The sequence below is a fragment of the Typopeltis vanoorti genome, chromosome 12, assembly GCF_054136105.1.
Source record: "Typopeltis vanoorti isolate ZY-2024b chromosome 12, IOZ_Tvanoo_1.0, whole genome shotgun sequence".
Lineage (NCBI taxonomy): Eukaryota > Metazoa > Arthropoda > Arachnida > Uropygi > Thelyphonidae > Typopeltis > Typopeltis vanoorti.
Window position 1 is genome coordinate 25,469,002 of NC_143560.1, and position 17,574 is coordinate 25,486,575.

The window sequence follows — 17,574 nt, forward strand, 5'->3', positions numbered from 1 at the left end:
ACGCATCTTCAGCTTACCGTAGAGGCTGCACTGCTTGTGGGTCACATCTCCATGGATTATGATGATTCTTTCTTTTAGGGTTACACGGTGATCAGCACTCGTATTTGTAGATTTAGGGACTCAAAAACACACGTGTTGAACAGATTATTTTATTAATTACAAATAAAATAAAACTTGACGTTTCGACCTCTATATCGAGGTCATGTATTAATATTCCTCATGTATTAATATTCTGGATAGTTACAAAATGATTTCTTTCAGTTGCTATCGAATGTTCTAAACACTTCACCAGGTCACCAGGTTGTCTTCTTGTAGTGGGAATTTTTCTAATGCTAGTTTAGGATGTTATACAGGTTGTAGATGGGTCCTCCACATTCTTGAAATGGTGAGGCCATCATTTTTGTTGAGATTTGGGTTGTGTTTGAGCATTTCACAAGACTCTTTAAATTTTCTCTCAAACCAGGTTTTGGTGCGGTGTAGGGACTTGGTATTTTTCCAGTCAATTCTATGGTATGTTTGGAGTGCATGGTCAGAAAGGCCTGTTTTACCAAAGTGGAGGTATTTAATGTGTCGTTTGTGTTCGTCTTGTCTGATCGGGATAGTTCGCCCTGTTTCCCCTATGTATGGTATGTTACATGTGCAGTGTATTTTGTATACCCCTGGGTGTGTTAGGTGTGGAAGAGGATCTTTAGAGGAACTGAGTAGGTGTCTTAGCTTGTTTGGGGGTTTAAAGGTTCATTTAATGTTGTATTTGCGAAGTGAAAATATAATTTTGTTTTGCATAATTTGCCATTAAAATGGTCTTGTTAAATTCAGTTATTGTTGAAACCAGACTAGAAGCGACTCATTTTAATAGTGATTCTAAATACAAAATTTCATTAAATTCCATCCTGCCAGAGAACTGTTATCATTTTGATTGTTTTGCCAGTGACCTAAGACAAGTCATTGCACTCTAGCATTCACATATAAAGTGTGTAGTGCACATCATGCTATCAGGCAATGTTTAATTTTGCATATAGATTTAATTTTCATGTATCCTGTATTCAAAGAAGGCTATTCAGATGGTGACCATTTCTAAACAACTCAGTTTGTCAAACATTAATAACTCTTTATGAAACTTAAATGCATTTTTGTCTTGCCTTTTGCCTCTACAAATGGTTTAATTAAAATGAAAATTGAAATAGTTGACAAATTTTAATAGAGATCCTAAATATATTTTATTCAGTGTTCAAATAATTTCAAATAAATTGATCTACATTGATACCTGTTTTTTGTGTACCCCTTAAATCCTAAATTTTATTCAGGCCAGAGTAGAATTATTGCATGTAAAATTTTGTTATGCTTTGTCCTATTGTACCACTGCAGATGTTCTAGTTAAAACAAAAATTGAGATGGCGTGACAGAAAAATTAAACATTGCCTGCTAGATTTTTATAAAGATTCCAAATACTGAATGTTATTCAAATATATTCAGCTAGTGGCCATTGATAACTTGCACATAAATGGATAAAACAAATCCAATAGTGCTTATGTATTTTGAATAGGTGCCTTATTAGGAACTCTAACAAAACATTTACCAACACAGAAAGTACATTTCTCAAGTTTTGTTCTCTTTTCCTCTCTCTCAATTGTTAAACCAACTTATCCTTCTTAATTGAAACTCAGCTGTTTCCTGACAGCTGGTTTTAAATTAAGAATTTTTAGAGCTGTATCCTCCATGTCAGGAATTTGATGATGATGTTTTGAGAAATACACCAAAATCTTCATAAAACTCTTAAATTCTGTTCAAAAGAGGAATTACACACACAAAAAAAAAAACTCTTTGTTTATTGATTCACTCTGTTCCCGCATATAGATGCTCAGTCACTGCTGTCATTTCTACTGAAAATGTTAATCCAGAATAACATTTAGTTCCACCATTCTCTTTGAAAGATGTGGCAACAGGTCCAGATCCCTTGCTATTTGCAGTTCATGTAGAATGGGCCATTTACATCATCCTACAGATATAATATAAATACATTTTAAAAAAATAAAAATAAAATAAATTTCCCTGTTTTTTTTGTAATTCTGGTCAACTCATACCCATATGTTATACATCCTCAACCTGTCAAAAATAAAATTCTTTAAAAATTTATGTCACAGTACAGTGGCAGGAAAAGAAACTAGCCACCTATTTATAAAATGCAAAAGAAAGATTATAGTGTATTGAAGTAATCTTAGGGTTTACTTAGATGGTGCTGATATAAATTGCTGCTCTATATTATTTTGTACAGTTATTTCCTGAGTGATGGTTTAGCAGACTGATAGTTTTGAGATTAATTGGCTAATAGCATATAACTGTTGTATAATTTAGAATGCATGATTATTTCCATAGAAGAGTATGCATGTACACTGGCATCCAAAACCTAGGACAAACACTATTTCTGAAAATTACAGCTGCAAATTCAGACAAATTAACTTGCGGCAATTTATATAACTGACAATTTTGAGTAGAAAATGGATACACATTCATATTTTCAAATCACATGCAAAGGGATCATGTGGTAGCTGGTAGCACTCAACAGGATAAAAATCAAAAGTCTGCACTAAGTGAATTGTGTTTGAAGCTCTTTTCATAATGGAATAAAGTTGCAAACTTGGATGTCTTGTAATGTCTCAGACATCATCTAGATGATTTCACATGGGGAAGAATTATTGGAAAGCTTGAAGGCTACAGAAGTACTGAAATTGCAGAGAGTTTGGAATCTCACATAGTGTTGTATCCAATCTCTGGGCAGCATATCAAACCAATGGAAGGCGTTCCAGACATTTGCTAAGCGGTCTCCCTCGCTCTACTATGGAGTGTGAAGACAGATTTTTCATTATAACAGAAAAGTAATCGATGTGCCACACAGCAGGTCAGCTTCATTCAAGCACAGGTATGTGGATATCTCAACAAACTCTGGTAAGACATCTGTGACAAGCAGGCCTATATGTCCAAAGGCCTGTAATCTGTGTCCCTTTAACCACAGCTCAATTGTAAGTCACATTTTCGTTGGTGTTTTTTTTTTTTCATAAAAATTGGACAAGACATCAATTGGCTAGTATACTCTTTACAGGCTAGTATACTCTTTACTAGTCATTTTAGTCTTTCCTCTGATTCTAGGCGACACTTGATCTGGTGTGAAAGTGGTACTGCTTACCATCGTTTTTGAAAGGGATATGTACGTCATTGCTGGGGTCATGGTGTGGGGAGGCATGATGCTTAATGGATGCACTGAGCTGCAAGTGCTAGAAAAAAAAGGGACTGTGTACAAAGTTCTTATGTTATTTTTGATTGTTCCGTGGTGCTATAGGCAAAGAATTAATTTTTATGGATGACAATGCCATACCACATCCTGCGTGAGCAGTGAAGATACTTCTGGAGATTGAAGATTTTAATTGAATTGAGTGGCCAGCATGCTCCCCAGATCTCATTCCCATAGAACACATTTGGGGTGCAAGAGGGAGATGCATTGCTGCTTGAAATTCTCTTCCAGAAAACAAACAAGCTGGCAATTAATATTCTTTGCTCTGAAGGAGAAGTGGGCCAGTTTTCCTCAAGAACTCCTGAATCACTTGGTGCTAAGCATAGTATGACATTGTAAGAACTGCATTGCAGTTCGAGGTGGACATATTCCATACTGAAATGTCTCTTCACATAGTTTTCTGTAAGCACTATACATTAATTCCTTAACTGCATCCTTTGGAAATTTGTAACTTTTGCCAAAAACGTATTGCAATTTAATTTGTACGAAATTTATAACATTTTTTGTGTAATATAATTTATTAGTATGCTGGCAATAAATTTATGTCCACATTTGGCTGTAGTCATGAAAATTTTTTCATATACGAAGTGTGTGACAATTTAATTCCCAGAACGGCTGCATAGTGTCGCCTGTGTGGTGATTTGGTTGGAGTCACGTGAATAATCGTCTTTGTACATGTTTTAATAATGTGTACAAAAACCTCAAGCCTATAGAGCCATTTGCTAGTTCGCTATTTCAAAAACAATAGAGATCTGCTTGTAAACTTTGGTGTAAAAATGTGTGATCAAAATTTGGAGTAGCATCTTAACATCAAATTTTGTGTGAAAATCGGCAAAACTGCTACTGAAACATTCGAGCTATTAAAAGTGGCATATGGTGTGGATGCTTTGAAAAAGGTCAAGTGTCTTTGAGTGGCATAAGAGATTTACAGGTGGACAAGAAGATGTGAATGATGATCCCAGAAGTGGGCAGCTAAAAACAAAAATGACGGACACAAATGTGAACAGAGTGCAAGATTTGGTATGGTCTGACAGACGATTAAGTGTGCAATTAATGGCTGATGAATTGCAAATGAATCAAGAAACAGTGAAGTTAATTTTAACTACAGAATTGGGTATGCAAAAGATTTCTGCGAAGTTTGTGCCTCGGATCGACAGACGAACAGAAGCAGCGACAGCTTCAAGTTGTGACTGATCTTTCTGCAAATAAGCATATGTTTCTGAAAGTAATTGCAGGTGACGAAACCTGGTGCTTCCAGTATGATCCTGAAATAAAACTCCAGAGCATGCAGTGGAAAATCCCTGAGTTCGCCATGTCCAAAAAAAGCACGCATGTCACGTTCACAGTTCAAGACCATGCTAGTGTGTTTCTTTGATCGCAAGGGGATAGTCCACTACGAATTCATTGAACAGGGACAAACGGTCAACCAACAGTGCTATTTAAAGGTGCTGAAAAGATTACGAGATTTTGTTGGAGAAAAAGACCTTGTTGCCTGAGAAGGGAATCATCCATCACGACAATGAACCAAGCCATAGTGCGCTCATAACAAGAGTTTCTGGTTAAAAAAAATCAATTATTGAATTAGGTCATCCTTCTTATTCACCTGACTTAGCTCCCTGTGATTTCTGACTGTTTCCAAAATTAATTGACCAACCTTTGCCAGCAAAGGTTGGTCGATTGGTAGAGCCTCTGCTACTAATGGCTTACGCAAAAAGTTAAGCAAGTTTGAGCGTGGTTAGTAGTTGGAAGTGGTCCAATCGTTCGTTGATGTCAGAATCTTTGGACTCCCTGGAGGTGTCACATGATAATAATAAGAAGAAAAGAGACTGCTCTAAAAGGACGAAGATTTTCTGACATCACTGATATCCCACATAATGTGATAAAGGAACTCAAGGGTATTCTGAAAAAAAGAGTTCCTGGCCCGTTTCCAAAAATGGGAACACTGTCTAAACTGGTATATAAATGCACAAGGGAACTACTTCAAAGGCGACAGTGGCCACTAATGTATAATTCCGAATATAGGTTTTTTTACAGGTGCATTCTGGGAACTAAATTGTCACACCTCGTACAGCTAAATTTGTGAGTTTAGGGGAGGTGAAGGTAGTATAAACATGAGTCAGAATTCAACTAGTATGGAAGTGTGGCTTTTGTAAGAAAAGACTAGAATAGCCTGTTAAATGCATGTTTTAGTGTTAAAAGTTACAAAATGTTTAAACATTATCTTAAAACTTACACTTAAGTTGGAAAATCAGTTTTTTTAAGAATTCAACATTGATTAGCTCTTATAATAGATGCTCAAAAATATCTGCCTTCTATTTGGGCTGCATTATACTGCCCAAAGCACATTATATTGAACTTGGTGATTAATATTGTTATACAGTTTTTCTGGATCATTGTCTTCATACATTCATGTCAGTGTACATGAATGAAATCTACTGTCAGGAAATCACTAGCTTATCAACAATTCGTGTTGCTATTATAGAATTGTAAATAAGGTAGAGACATCAGTGTGCTGCTCATTTGAAAACTTCACTGTTAACTTTGTAATAAAGCATGTAGTCAACCACAGTAATAAGCAGTGGAACAATGTTTATTACTGTATTTGGCAATAATAAATCAACTCCAAGAACTGTCAAAAGAACTAGACTACAATGCACTCACAATCAGGCAGTACTGTAGTTACTGACAGCTCTATTCTGAGATGTCAACACATTCCCCACTGTCTCCCAACCATTTAGAATCACACCATGTTGATATAAACCTTTTTGTCCCTAAAATTACTCAAAAGAACGAACCCCTGAAGTGAAGTCTGTACATTAATACATCCAGTATATTAATTTTAATACATAAAAAGATATCTGAAATAATTCATGTTTCAAGCATTCTTTAATGTGTTCTGAAAGAAAAAAAAAAATTGTTTGTTTATTTTACTCCTCCCTCCTTTTTTTTTTTTCATGTGCTTTGTTCGATGCTCCTGCATTGCCTGCTCATTTTGGAACCATCTCATGTGGCTGCTTTATAATGGTATGATTACTACTATTTTTTTTTTTTTAATAACCATTAAAAATTTCTGAAACAGTTGAAAAAGCTACTAGAAAACCAGATACATGTGAACCTGAAGCTAAGAGATTTCGAGGTGCTTTGGGAGGATTAGCAAGTGAGTATTAATATTTTTGCTGTAATGCGAATGTTTAAATTTGCAGCTTTAGTTAGTAACAATTGAAATAATATGCTGATTCAGTGTTGTATAGTAAATTAGAAGAGTATGTTTTTTTGTTTATTTCACTTTTAATCTTTACCACTCCGATAACACACTCAGGTCTTTTTTGCTGACTTAACACAAGGCTTCAACAAGAAAACATTATATACTCTTCTAATATTTTAGTGAATTGGGGGTAGGAATTACTGCTTTCTGGTTATGTATCATTATATTAAGTTTCTCAGTATATCCACAGGACAGTATTAATTTAATCAGCTGGTTTCACATGCTCTTTGGTCTGTTTCTTCATGATTAGGTTTACATAAAATAAACTTAAAAAAATGATGATGAAATACAGGGCAATGCCTGTATCAAGATTAATTTTTTTTTTTAATCTATAAATCATAGCAGTTTGATGTTTTGTGAGTGGTGTGTCAAGCTCAAACATTATTGTTGATCTGTCTAATGTATTGCCTTTGATATCCCATGTCTGAAAAGTTAAACTGCTTCATAGGAATGGATTGTATAGTTGAGTATAAACCTTAGTTCCAGTTTCACTATGCTTCTTTGATTTTTCTGATGTAACTATTATTGTGAGATATTAGGTGTTCTCATTGGTTATGTGGAGGACTAGACAAGATTTGTGAACTCTTTTTCTGTACACATGAATGTCATTCAAGTATCTCATAATCATAGGTATATCTTGTAAACTTCTGATTATGGTTGTTGTAGAATGATGGATACTTGGTTAGAAGAGTGAGGCCACCTTTCATTGTGCTGTTTGAGGTCTCTGAATTATTCTCTAAGTCGTGTTTTTTACATGTGAGTTAAAATGGTAGCATCTTTGGAACTATGATTGTTTTCATATTATAGCCATTTGTAATGATATCTTGAAGTATTCAAACTCTGTTCTTCCCTCACTTCCTTCTGGCCACAGATGATGTGTCTAAAAATAGAAATGTTCTCTCTTAGTTTTTAAATCTATATACACTGCTAAATTTTAAATGTTGACCCAACATGACCTCCCCACCCACACACACACACACAGCAAAACCAACAATCTTGTTGAAGACCTCTGTAATTGGTCCAAAGAAATTAAATATCAGTTAACTTCAAACACCATGCCATTCTAAAGATCTATACAGCACCTAAACTTCACAATCTGGAAGTGGTGTCATAATGTCCATCTCTGTTATGCCAGAGATGCTCCTGCATACAAGGTATCAAGACATTTATATAATCTATTAATTCTGCACACTGGATAGGCATACATAAAAAATCCCAGTGATAATGAGAAAATGCCAAGCTATGATCCTAAAACCTACAGACTTACTTAGCCATTCTGGACATGGTTACCTTATTCACAGACATATCCAGAGGTGAACCTTATTGTTACTAACATGGTTTGTCACCAGATGATGTATAGCTGACTCTTCTGGCATTTTTTTCCTCCCTAATATAAAAGCAAAATATATGAATAGAAAGATGATTTGGTGATAATTAGAAATGTTCAGCAGATCATATGCTTATGCCCATAATTATCTTTCATTTTGGAAGAAACAATTTTTAATGTAGCAGTTTTTCTGTATATTGCTTCATAGGATGTTGGTGAGCACATGGTCTGCAAGACCACTTACTTCCATATTGATCATAAATATATATAATTTTGATGTTTTCTTCCTTTAGTGTTATTTTGTTCAGAATGTCCATAATAGTCAAGTTTACGTTGGTAGTGTATCATGTGTACTACTAATATTGATAATGGACAAAATTCATCTTTTTGGAGAGAAAATGAAAAGAGCTATTTTGTTTTTAATTAGGTTGGGTGTTTTTTTTATTCTTTTATGAGTTCCCATAATGAAAACTTGTAAAAATACCAAAAGGAACTAAGGTTTCAACTAGTATTATTATATAATAACACCATTCATTATCAGAATAATTGTACTGCAGATATAATTCTGTTGACTCCAAATTTTAATGGAAATTGTAAATACTGGCAGTTCCCAACTTATGTAAGGGTTACATTTTTTAGTTTATGTAACTTTAATTTGATCTAAGTCAGATTTAACCTTCTCACCGGTTAATCACATTCTGTTTAGAGCACGTATATGCAGTAATGAATTAATGTTTTATAGGTTATTTCTGTTAGTTTCATTCACAGAATGAAATCTAATAAAGTATAAATAATATGAGAAAACAGGAAAAAAAATTTAATATGGCTGCTTAACCTTCCATTTGAAATTAGCAAGAGAAACTGAAGAGTAGCTTCTTTCTTCTCTCCATGAAAATTCTCGATAACAGACTATAAAAGTACCTGTTATTAAAAGTAATCTTTTACTCTTTAAACTTTTAAAACCATAAAGCATTAGGATCTGTTTTCCAATTGCTTTCTCCACTTTCATCTTTAAAAATGTCTTTAATGGTGTTATCCATTAATTTTTGTCATGAAATTTATTATGTTACAGGTATTGCATTCAAGAATATTGCATGCACATATGGAAAGAGTAACTTATGATTAAGACTTTTTGAACACCTATCATGAACACAAAAATGAACCTCTTAATGTGTTGCAGGAAAACATTATGTACCTGATACAGAATTTTTTTTAAAGATAAATATCAGTTAAGTACCAGATTATTATTTTCTCTATAATTTTCATCATCAGATCAATTTTGGTTCTTTTACACATATGCTCACTTTTTTCCCCACTTTTGTTCCTTTTTCTAGTCAAGACTGTACTCTACCAGTACACATACACAAACATTAAAAATTATGAGAGAGTATGAATACATCATGTCTGTGTTCAGCAGTAAGGAAGGTGCATTGCATGCACTGCATAGGCCATCTGCCTTATAGATGAATGTTGCATATGAGTAATGTATGCACAGTAAGTAAAGTTTTTATAAGCCAAATTTTTTCATAGCTCTTTCAGGATAATTTGCTTAAGTCCAAATTACGTAAGTCGAATTTACATAAGTTAGGGGCTGCCTGTCCTAAATACTAGATTTCATTAAATTACATCCAGTTGGAGAGGAATTATCATTTTTAATTATTTTGCCAATAAAAATTATCTGTTTATCAGTAAGTCTTGAAACTGTTGCTGAAAATTAATGCATTAAAACATACAACCAAATATGCACCGCATTAGCACACTCTTTATTGTTTACATACAGTGCAGTTTGAAATTGTTCAGAGATTATGGAAATTGTCAGTATTTCCACGCTTTTCTAAAACTATCATGATATCTTGACATATTTAAAGAATTCAAAAAGCCCTGCCCTGTTCAAGGATGGTGCTTTTGTAACTTTCTCAAAAGTTATTACAAAATTTTGATCCATTTTTAGCTTACATACTGTAGGCATATAATTTTTTTAATCTAATTTTGCTACTTAAAATTGTCTGAATCATTTCTTTTAGCATTACACTGTGATCAGCATTCATTTCAGAAAATTATGAATACCACAACTGTATCAGGAATAATTATTTTGATTTCTAGACGTTATGGTCATAAACCCTATATATCAGATCAGATCTTCACTTTACGACAAATAGTCGAGAAAGCATGGGAATATAACAAAGATCTGTATTTAAGTTTTGTCGATTTGGAAAAAGCATATGACAAGAGAGAAGCTATTCAATACGCTACAGTTATATGGTGTCAATGGGGCATTATATCAAGCAATACTTAGTCTTTATTTGAGTTGTAAGTCAACAGCTAGAATTGAAGGAAGTACAGGAAGATGGTTTAATGTTAAATCTGGTGTGAGACAAGGATGTACATTATCCCCTCTGTTATTTATTATCTACATAGATCACATTATGAAGGAAAGTGGTATTAAACATGATATCAAAATTGGAGATGTTAATGTCAGCTCTTTGCTTTATGCGGACGACGTTATACTTCTAAATAAATCTGCTACAAGTCTACAAGAATCTCTGACTAAATTGAATAACTGTTGTAATAGATATGGTATGAAGGTCAGCATTAAAAAGACAAAGACAATGAAAATAGGCAGAATCATTGAAAATGTCAACTGTGTTGTGAATGGAGAACCTGTGGAACAAGTAAAACATTTCACTACTTAGGCACGATTTTTAGTGAAGGTGGTAAATTAAATATAGAAATAGACAACAGAATCATCAAGACTGGTATGGTAGGAAGTCAATTGAATAAATTCATATAGAATAAGAGAGAAATTAGTCAGAACACTAAATTAGCTGTATACAAGACAGTGTTCAAACCACTTTTAACTTATGGATCTGAGAGCTGGATCAGAAGTAAAACACTTGACCAAAGACTAGAGACTGCAGATATGAGAGTCCTCAGAAATATTAGAGGTGTGAATAGATGGCATCAACGGCAATATCATATTAAAAACGGGGATATTAGAAAAGAACTTGACATTGTCAGCATCCAGGAATGCGTTAGCAGAGCTAATCTCAGGTGGTATGGTCACTTGAACAGAATGGGTGAGGAAAGATTAGCAAATCAAGTGTTCTCTGCCAGGTTGGCAGGAAAACGACCCAGAGGAAGACCAAGATATAGGTGGATTGATATGGTAGAAAGTGCCTTAGACGATAGAAATATAAGATCTGATAATGTTGGAGTCTTGACAAGTAACAGACTGATTTGGAGGAAAATTGTAGATAGGAAGTTAGTAATGATGTAAATTTTTCATGTAGTACTATCATATCCTGTACACCCTTGAGGGTACATGTCAAGAATTTGATGATGATGGTGACGTTATGGCCTTCATATTAAGGTCACCATCTGGAGTATACACATAAATATATTCATACATAAATATATGTATGCAAAAGAACAAGCTATATTACATTCCAAACAGTATGCCAATGTGACAATGATTTGATCAACTGTTATTCTGCTGGCATGATCTCTAGTGGGGGAAAAAACACTACATCAAAGCTATATTCCATTTATAACATCATCAGAAAACAAGTTCATATAAATAGTTTTAATACAGCAAAATTGATGGCCTAATCAATAACACAGGCCTGCAAAATTTGGGTCATGAAAAGTTGTCTGGAAATTATTAACTGTTTCTGATTTATTTTTGACCTCTAATTTCAAATCTTTCTTCCATTTTTCTCTGTCATGAAAGGATTTTTTACAAAATGGATCTCAATATTACAGTAAAATAGCTTTAAAATGCATTATATTAAGTAAAATAACAGTATTTAAAATTTTCCATAAACATTTTTGGAATGAAAGTATTGGAAAAAAAAATTTTTAATTAAAGTAATTAATCTTTAGTACATACTTTATATTTCATTGTGGTGTCTTTTTATTTTTCCTTCAAAGCTTCTTTTTGAACTTTTTCTGTGAAATTCTGTTCCCAGGTCATCTGTGTGTGCAACATCCAGCAATAGTCTGCCATCATGTTGACATTCCACCTTCCCTGATACCTTCTTTCCATCTTTTTGATGTCTTGGTGGAATTGCTCTCCTTGCTCTTCGCTGACAGTTCCCAGATTCTCAGGAAAGTAGTCTAAATGAGAGTTGAGAAAGTGCAAATTTAAGCTCATGGAGCATCCCTAATCCTTGAATTTCTGTAGCATGTCTTCCACAATCATTTTATAGTTGGGGTACTTGTGATTTCCTAAAAATTTGGTCACCACCTCTTTCAAAGCTTCCCACACTTCTTTTTCAACAGTTGCCATTTTTTCTTCAAACAGTTTATCCTTCATAAGTTTCCTGATATCCAGACCAATAAAAATACCTTCTTTCAATTTTGCTGTAGATACTCCCAGAAATTTTTCACAGATGTATTTAAAACACTCTCCTTCTTTCGACAAGGCCTTGATAAGTTTGCTTCGTCAATCCCAGCTTTATGTGAAGTGGGGATAAAAGGATTTTTTCCCGAGCAACCAAAGTTTTGTGTATTTTTTCCGAAGCAACCAAAGTTTTACTTCCAGGAAACAAAACTTTGGTTTTGTTTCCTGGAAGTAAAATTGTGTAACACATTTTTACTTCCAGGTTCTAATGTGACTTTTTCTAACCATTCTTTCTTGATCCAATGTTGCTCTCGATCTTGACTGTCCCACTCGCACAAAAAGCACAGGTATTTGGTGTATCCTCTTTGTGTCCCAAAATCATAGATATGACTTTAAGATCACTGCAATCTGTTCATCCATGATCATTGTACTTAAGTTTGCTGAGAATGAAGACTAAATTTTTGTATCATTCTTTCAAATACACTGAATGTGCTATGATAATATGATAACTTTAGTAGTCAATGACTAAAGTTCAACTAAAGAATCGCACAAGAAAATATGTCTGTGATAACAGGAAAATCATCCGTTATCTCGGTGAATTAGATTCAAAGTAGCCACCTGCACTTTTATCTGCATACGTCCCTCCCTCTCCTATCTTAAGAATGAGAAGTTTCATGGAAAGTTCTTTATTTACCATAAAAAGGTACTTCAAAAAAGCATTTATACAATTAATTAGCTGTAAATAAAGGAGAATGAAAATAAATGCCAAGGCACTGAATTTAAATCCAAATACTACTAATAAAATTGATAAAATTAGAAATTGGGTAAAATTGGTGGGTGATAGAATATTTTTACTATTTTTTCTGAACTCAGCACCTGAAAACGTATAAGAATCAATAATTACTTCTCAGACAACTTTTCTATCGCAGGCCTGCGTAATCTAACATAAGTGTTTGTTATATTAGAGCTAAGACTCTTGATTACTATAGTATTATCTGGTCTTGGGAATTTTAGATCACCATTATTGTTAAGATTAGGGTGGTTGATAAGAATTTCACAGGACTTCTTAAATTTACACTCATACCACGTTTTGGTATGATGTGAACAAGTGCCTTTCCAGGCAATTCTATGTAGAGTACTCAGGATATGATAAGAAAGGCCAGATTTACCATAGTTATTAAATTTAATGTTTCATTTATGTTCCTTTATTTTCAGATAGGAATTGTGTGTCCTGTTTCCACCTATATAAGGCAAATTACAGGTGCAATGAATACGGTATACTCCATGCTGGGCTGGTGGAGGAAGTGGATCCTTGGAATGAGTTGATAAGTTCTTTAATTTTGCAGGTTGTTTAAAGGGGCATTAAGGTTGTATTTGTGCAGTATTCTGTTTATTTTATCTGATATCTCTTTAATGTATTTATGGAATGGCTACAGTTTTATTGTAATCTTTTTTAAGTGGAGTCTTGTGAAGAATTTTGTTGATTGTATTTTTGTAGTAGCCATTTTACAGAAAGGTATTGCTGATAACTATTTTTAGTTCATGTTTAAGTTCATGGGTACTGGAGAAGATCTTTAAAGCCCTGTTTTTAGTGTGTTAATGACACCTAGTTTTTGTGTTGGCTGGTGATAAGTGTGTGTAGTTTTGTAAACAGTGAAAGAAAGACTGCTGGAAGGAAAGAGTGTGACAAGTGTATCTAGAAAAGGAAGTGTGTTCTGGCTTTCAATTTCAGTTGTGAATTGTATGCATTTGCGTTGTTGTTTAGGTAGTTAAGGAAAGTGTCTAATGTCTGGTGGTCATGGGACCAAATAAAAAAACCCATCATTAATATATCTAAGCCAAACTTTGGATTTTAAAGTAAAAGAATCTAAACCACATTGCTTAAAAGCTTCCATATAAAAGTTAGCAATTGCGGCGATAACGGTGAGCCTATGGATGTGCCTTCTATTTTTTTTTTTACCTGCAAAAAGAAGGCACAGCCTTGGGCTCACCATTATCATAGAAATATGCTGGAATGACAAAATAAATATGCTATTATTTGCAGATCAGGTAATAATATCAGATAAGGAAAACAATTTACAAAGAGCAATATATAATTTAAACATTATAGTAGAACAGTTTGGAATGGAAATATCCACAGATAAAACTAACACAATGGCATTTTGTGCACAAACTCCAGTTAGAAGAAAAATAGTTATTAATGATAAAATAATAGAACACATATACTTTCAATTATCTTGTATGTGAAATATCATATAAAGGAGAAAAAAAGACATAAAATTAAAAACTTCAACATTTTTACAGGTTATAGGCCTGATTAAAAAGAATGCTGAATCCAAATATTGTACAAAAAAGAAACATGCTTGAAAATATACAATACTTTAAGATTATTATTTAATATTATATAATATATAATAATTTAATATAATAATGTGCTCACATTATTATATGGTACTGAAATTCGGGCAATAAACAAACAAGATAAACAAAGAATAAAAACAAGTGAAATGATATTTATGAGAAGAGCTGCAAAATATGCATTATTAGACAAAAAAAAAAGGAATGAAGATAATTTAAATGAACTAAAAATAAAATCAGAGAAGAAAAACTAAACAGTTACAAACAAAATTGGATAGAACATGCAAACCAAATGGTCAACACCCGACACCCTAAACAATTAATAAAATATAAACCAATTGGAAAGAGAAGGCTGGGTAGACAAAACAGGATATTAGATGGATAATGAGACTGGAACAGACCAATTGCAACGTTCAAATTGTGAAATGCAAGAACGAGTCATGTAGCATGAGCAATACATATGTCTCAGTCACAGCTGATGACTGAGACATATGTATTGCTCATAGAAAAAAGCTACATTAGTTCTAAGGAACCAAACATAGTTTCTAATTCAAGTTTGCAACATTAAAAAAAATATGTGACCAGTTAATAGCAATTACTTTCCAAAACTTTGCGATAGGCAAGAAGTTTCAGGGAATAGACAATTCAAATTTAATGGTAGTGCAAAATCTTGGTTTGATTACACCAAACTATTTCTAGATGGTGCCTAATTAGGACTTGAGTCTTTGTGTTGCACACTACAATTGCTCATACTGGTCCCACTGTGTTGTCTCGTTACTGTAACATCTACAGAGCACACAAACAAAGTTTGTGTGCTCTGTAGATGCTGGATAGAATATACCAGCGAAATATCAGCAATTAAGTCAATAAATAGTTACTTTCTTATCAATCTGTGTTCGCATCTATACCATTAAAATCCAATCAACATGTGATTGGATTTTAAGTAACCTTTCCACACGGTTCAAACTATTTCTAGTTATTTCACTAGAAATAGAGTTTGGTGTATTTGATTATACCTAAACTCTATTTCTCATTACACCAAACTCTGACACTAAAAGTTAAATATGGTAAGAGTCTTGTTCACAGAGCTCTCACAAGTTGTTTTTCGAATTCCCTTCTATCAGAAGAATTCAATAAAATAAGAATCAAGTTGGTATCTAATAGGTATAATGAAACCACCACTCAAAAATAATTAATAATACACTCAGATTACCAGCAGCCTGTGTAGCTCAGTGGATGTGGCGTTTGCACACCACAGCGCTTAACCGCACGAAGGAAGACTTTGTTTCGAATCTAGTCGGCAACTAGAGACAATTTTTCTAAGCCTTTTTTCGACCGGTTCCCAAGTTAGTCGATCTCTGGCACAGGCAAGCAGGTTTTTTCTCCCGGAAACTCGGGTTTTTCGTCCCGTAAACTCGAGAAAATCGGCCGTAGAACCCACATTATTTCAGACATTAAATATATTGTGTTAAGGTTAGGGACCACGAGATGGCGGCACTTGTGCCGTCTCTCTTCACTGCGTGCCGCTTAATTAGTGATAGCCTTGGGCCAGCTATCTCTGATTGGCTGCCAGTGGAGATTGAACTGCCCACTCAGTCTCCAAAAGCTAGATAGGGTAAACGGCCTCGCCTACTCCCTGTACTGGAACAAAAAGGCATTAGCTGATTTTTTTTTTTTTTTTTCTCAGATTACCAGTTCATGGTTAAAGGATTTACATAACCTACTTTATAGAGCCTCTTTCGAACAAATAGCATTAATTCTTTTCAAATGTAATCTGTTCACTACATTCAAACCAACATGGAAGTTATCTTCTTTCCTGCCATCTACCAAGGAAAATTGCCGTCTCTATCCATACTTGGTGTTACAAATGCCATGTTCTTGCCAGCTTTTCTACTTTGGACATTTGCTGTTTTGCTGAGATCAAAATCCAAAAACACCAAGAACACATATGATTTTTAGCATGAGAGAGGATTCTGGCATTGCTTCTCATGTGATAGACACTGTACATAAGTTCATTGAAATCAAAGCAAGATTTTGCACTACAGTATATTTAAATTTGTTCAAATATACTGTAGTGCAAAATCTTGCTTTGATTTCAATGAACTTATGTGCAGTGTCTATCACATCAGAAGCAATGCCAGAATCCTCTCTCATTCTAAAAATCATATGTATTCTTGGTGTTTTTGGATTTTGATCTCAGCAAAACAGCAAATGTCCAAAGTAGAAAAGCTGGCAAGAACATGGCATTTGTAACACCAAGTATGGATAGAGGTGGCAATTTTCCTTGGTAGATGGCAGGAAAGAAGATAACTTCCACGTTGGTTTGAATGTGTTTGAATGCCATAAACTGTACATTTTTTTTTAACCTTGACCATGGTTTTTAATCATAGGCTTTGTCATGGAAATGTTGATGAGAAGTGAATGATTTTGACTTTGTGTTCATCTGGTTTGAACCTATCAAATGTGTGCAAAGATATCTACATGTATAAGGCACTAGAGAAGAATAGAGATCTCCAAGTTGTTCAACTGTGTCATGCAGACAAGTATACAAAAGAACATGCAGGTGGATTATTATGTCTGTACACAAATGCTAGAAGTATCAGAAACAAAGGGGTTTTGTTGTCTTAGTCAATATGTTGGGACGTCAGATTGTAGGTATTAGTGAGACCTGTTTATCAGAATCAGACATATTAACTGGTATCGAATGTAAAGGGTACACTATTTTTAGGAAGAATAGGAGAGGAGGGGGCATGCTGCTAATGATATTGAATGACTTAAATCCAGTTAGAGTTGAGACCTATGATTGTAGTACTACTACTAACTGTATTTCATGTGGCAGTGAGTTTTAAGCCATCTGGTGTGAGGTGGAATCTAACAAGAACAATTACATAGTGAGGTGTTGTTACGACCTGGTGAATCAGTTGCTAGTGATGAAGTAAACGCATCAAAAAATAGACAAGTGAGCACAAAAAAAGTAATCCTAATGGGAAACTTTA

General features: G+C 34.1%; 1 protein-coding gene across 3 annotated transcripts in view; it reads left to right on the forward strand.

Annotated features, from left to right (window-relative positions):
* LOC150100638 (uncharacterized) overlaps nt 1-17,574 on the forward strand; it is a 296,632-nt gene that overhangs the window by 267,661 nt on the left and 11,397 nt on the right. For 2 of the 3 annotated variants that reach the window (XM_090401968.1, XM_090401969.1), the window contains exon 14: nt 6,366-6,443. In XM_090401968.1, the coding sequence (XP_090258094.1) occupies nt 6,366-6,443 (78 nt within the window). Of the gene's footprint in view, nt 1-6,365; nt 6,444-17,574 lie in introns of those variants that run through there. The other variant, XR_016549179.1, reaches the window with a different exon arrangement.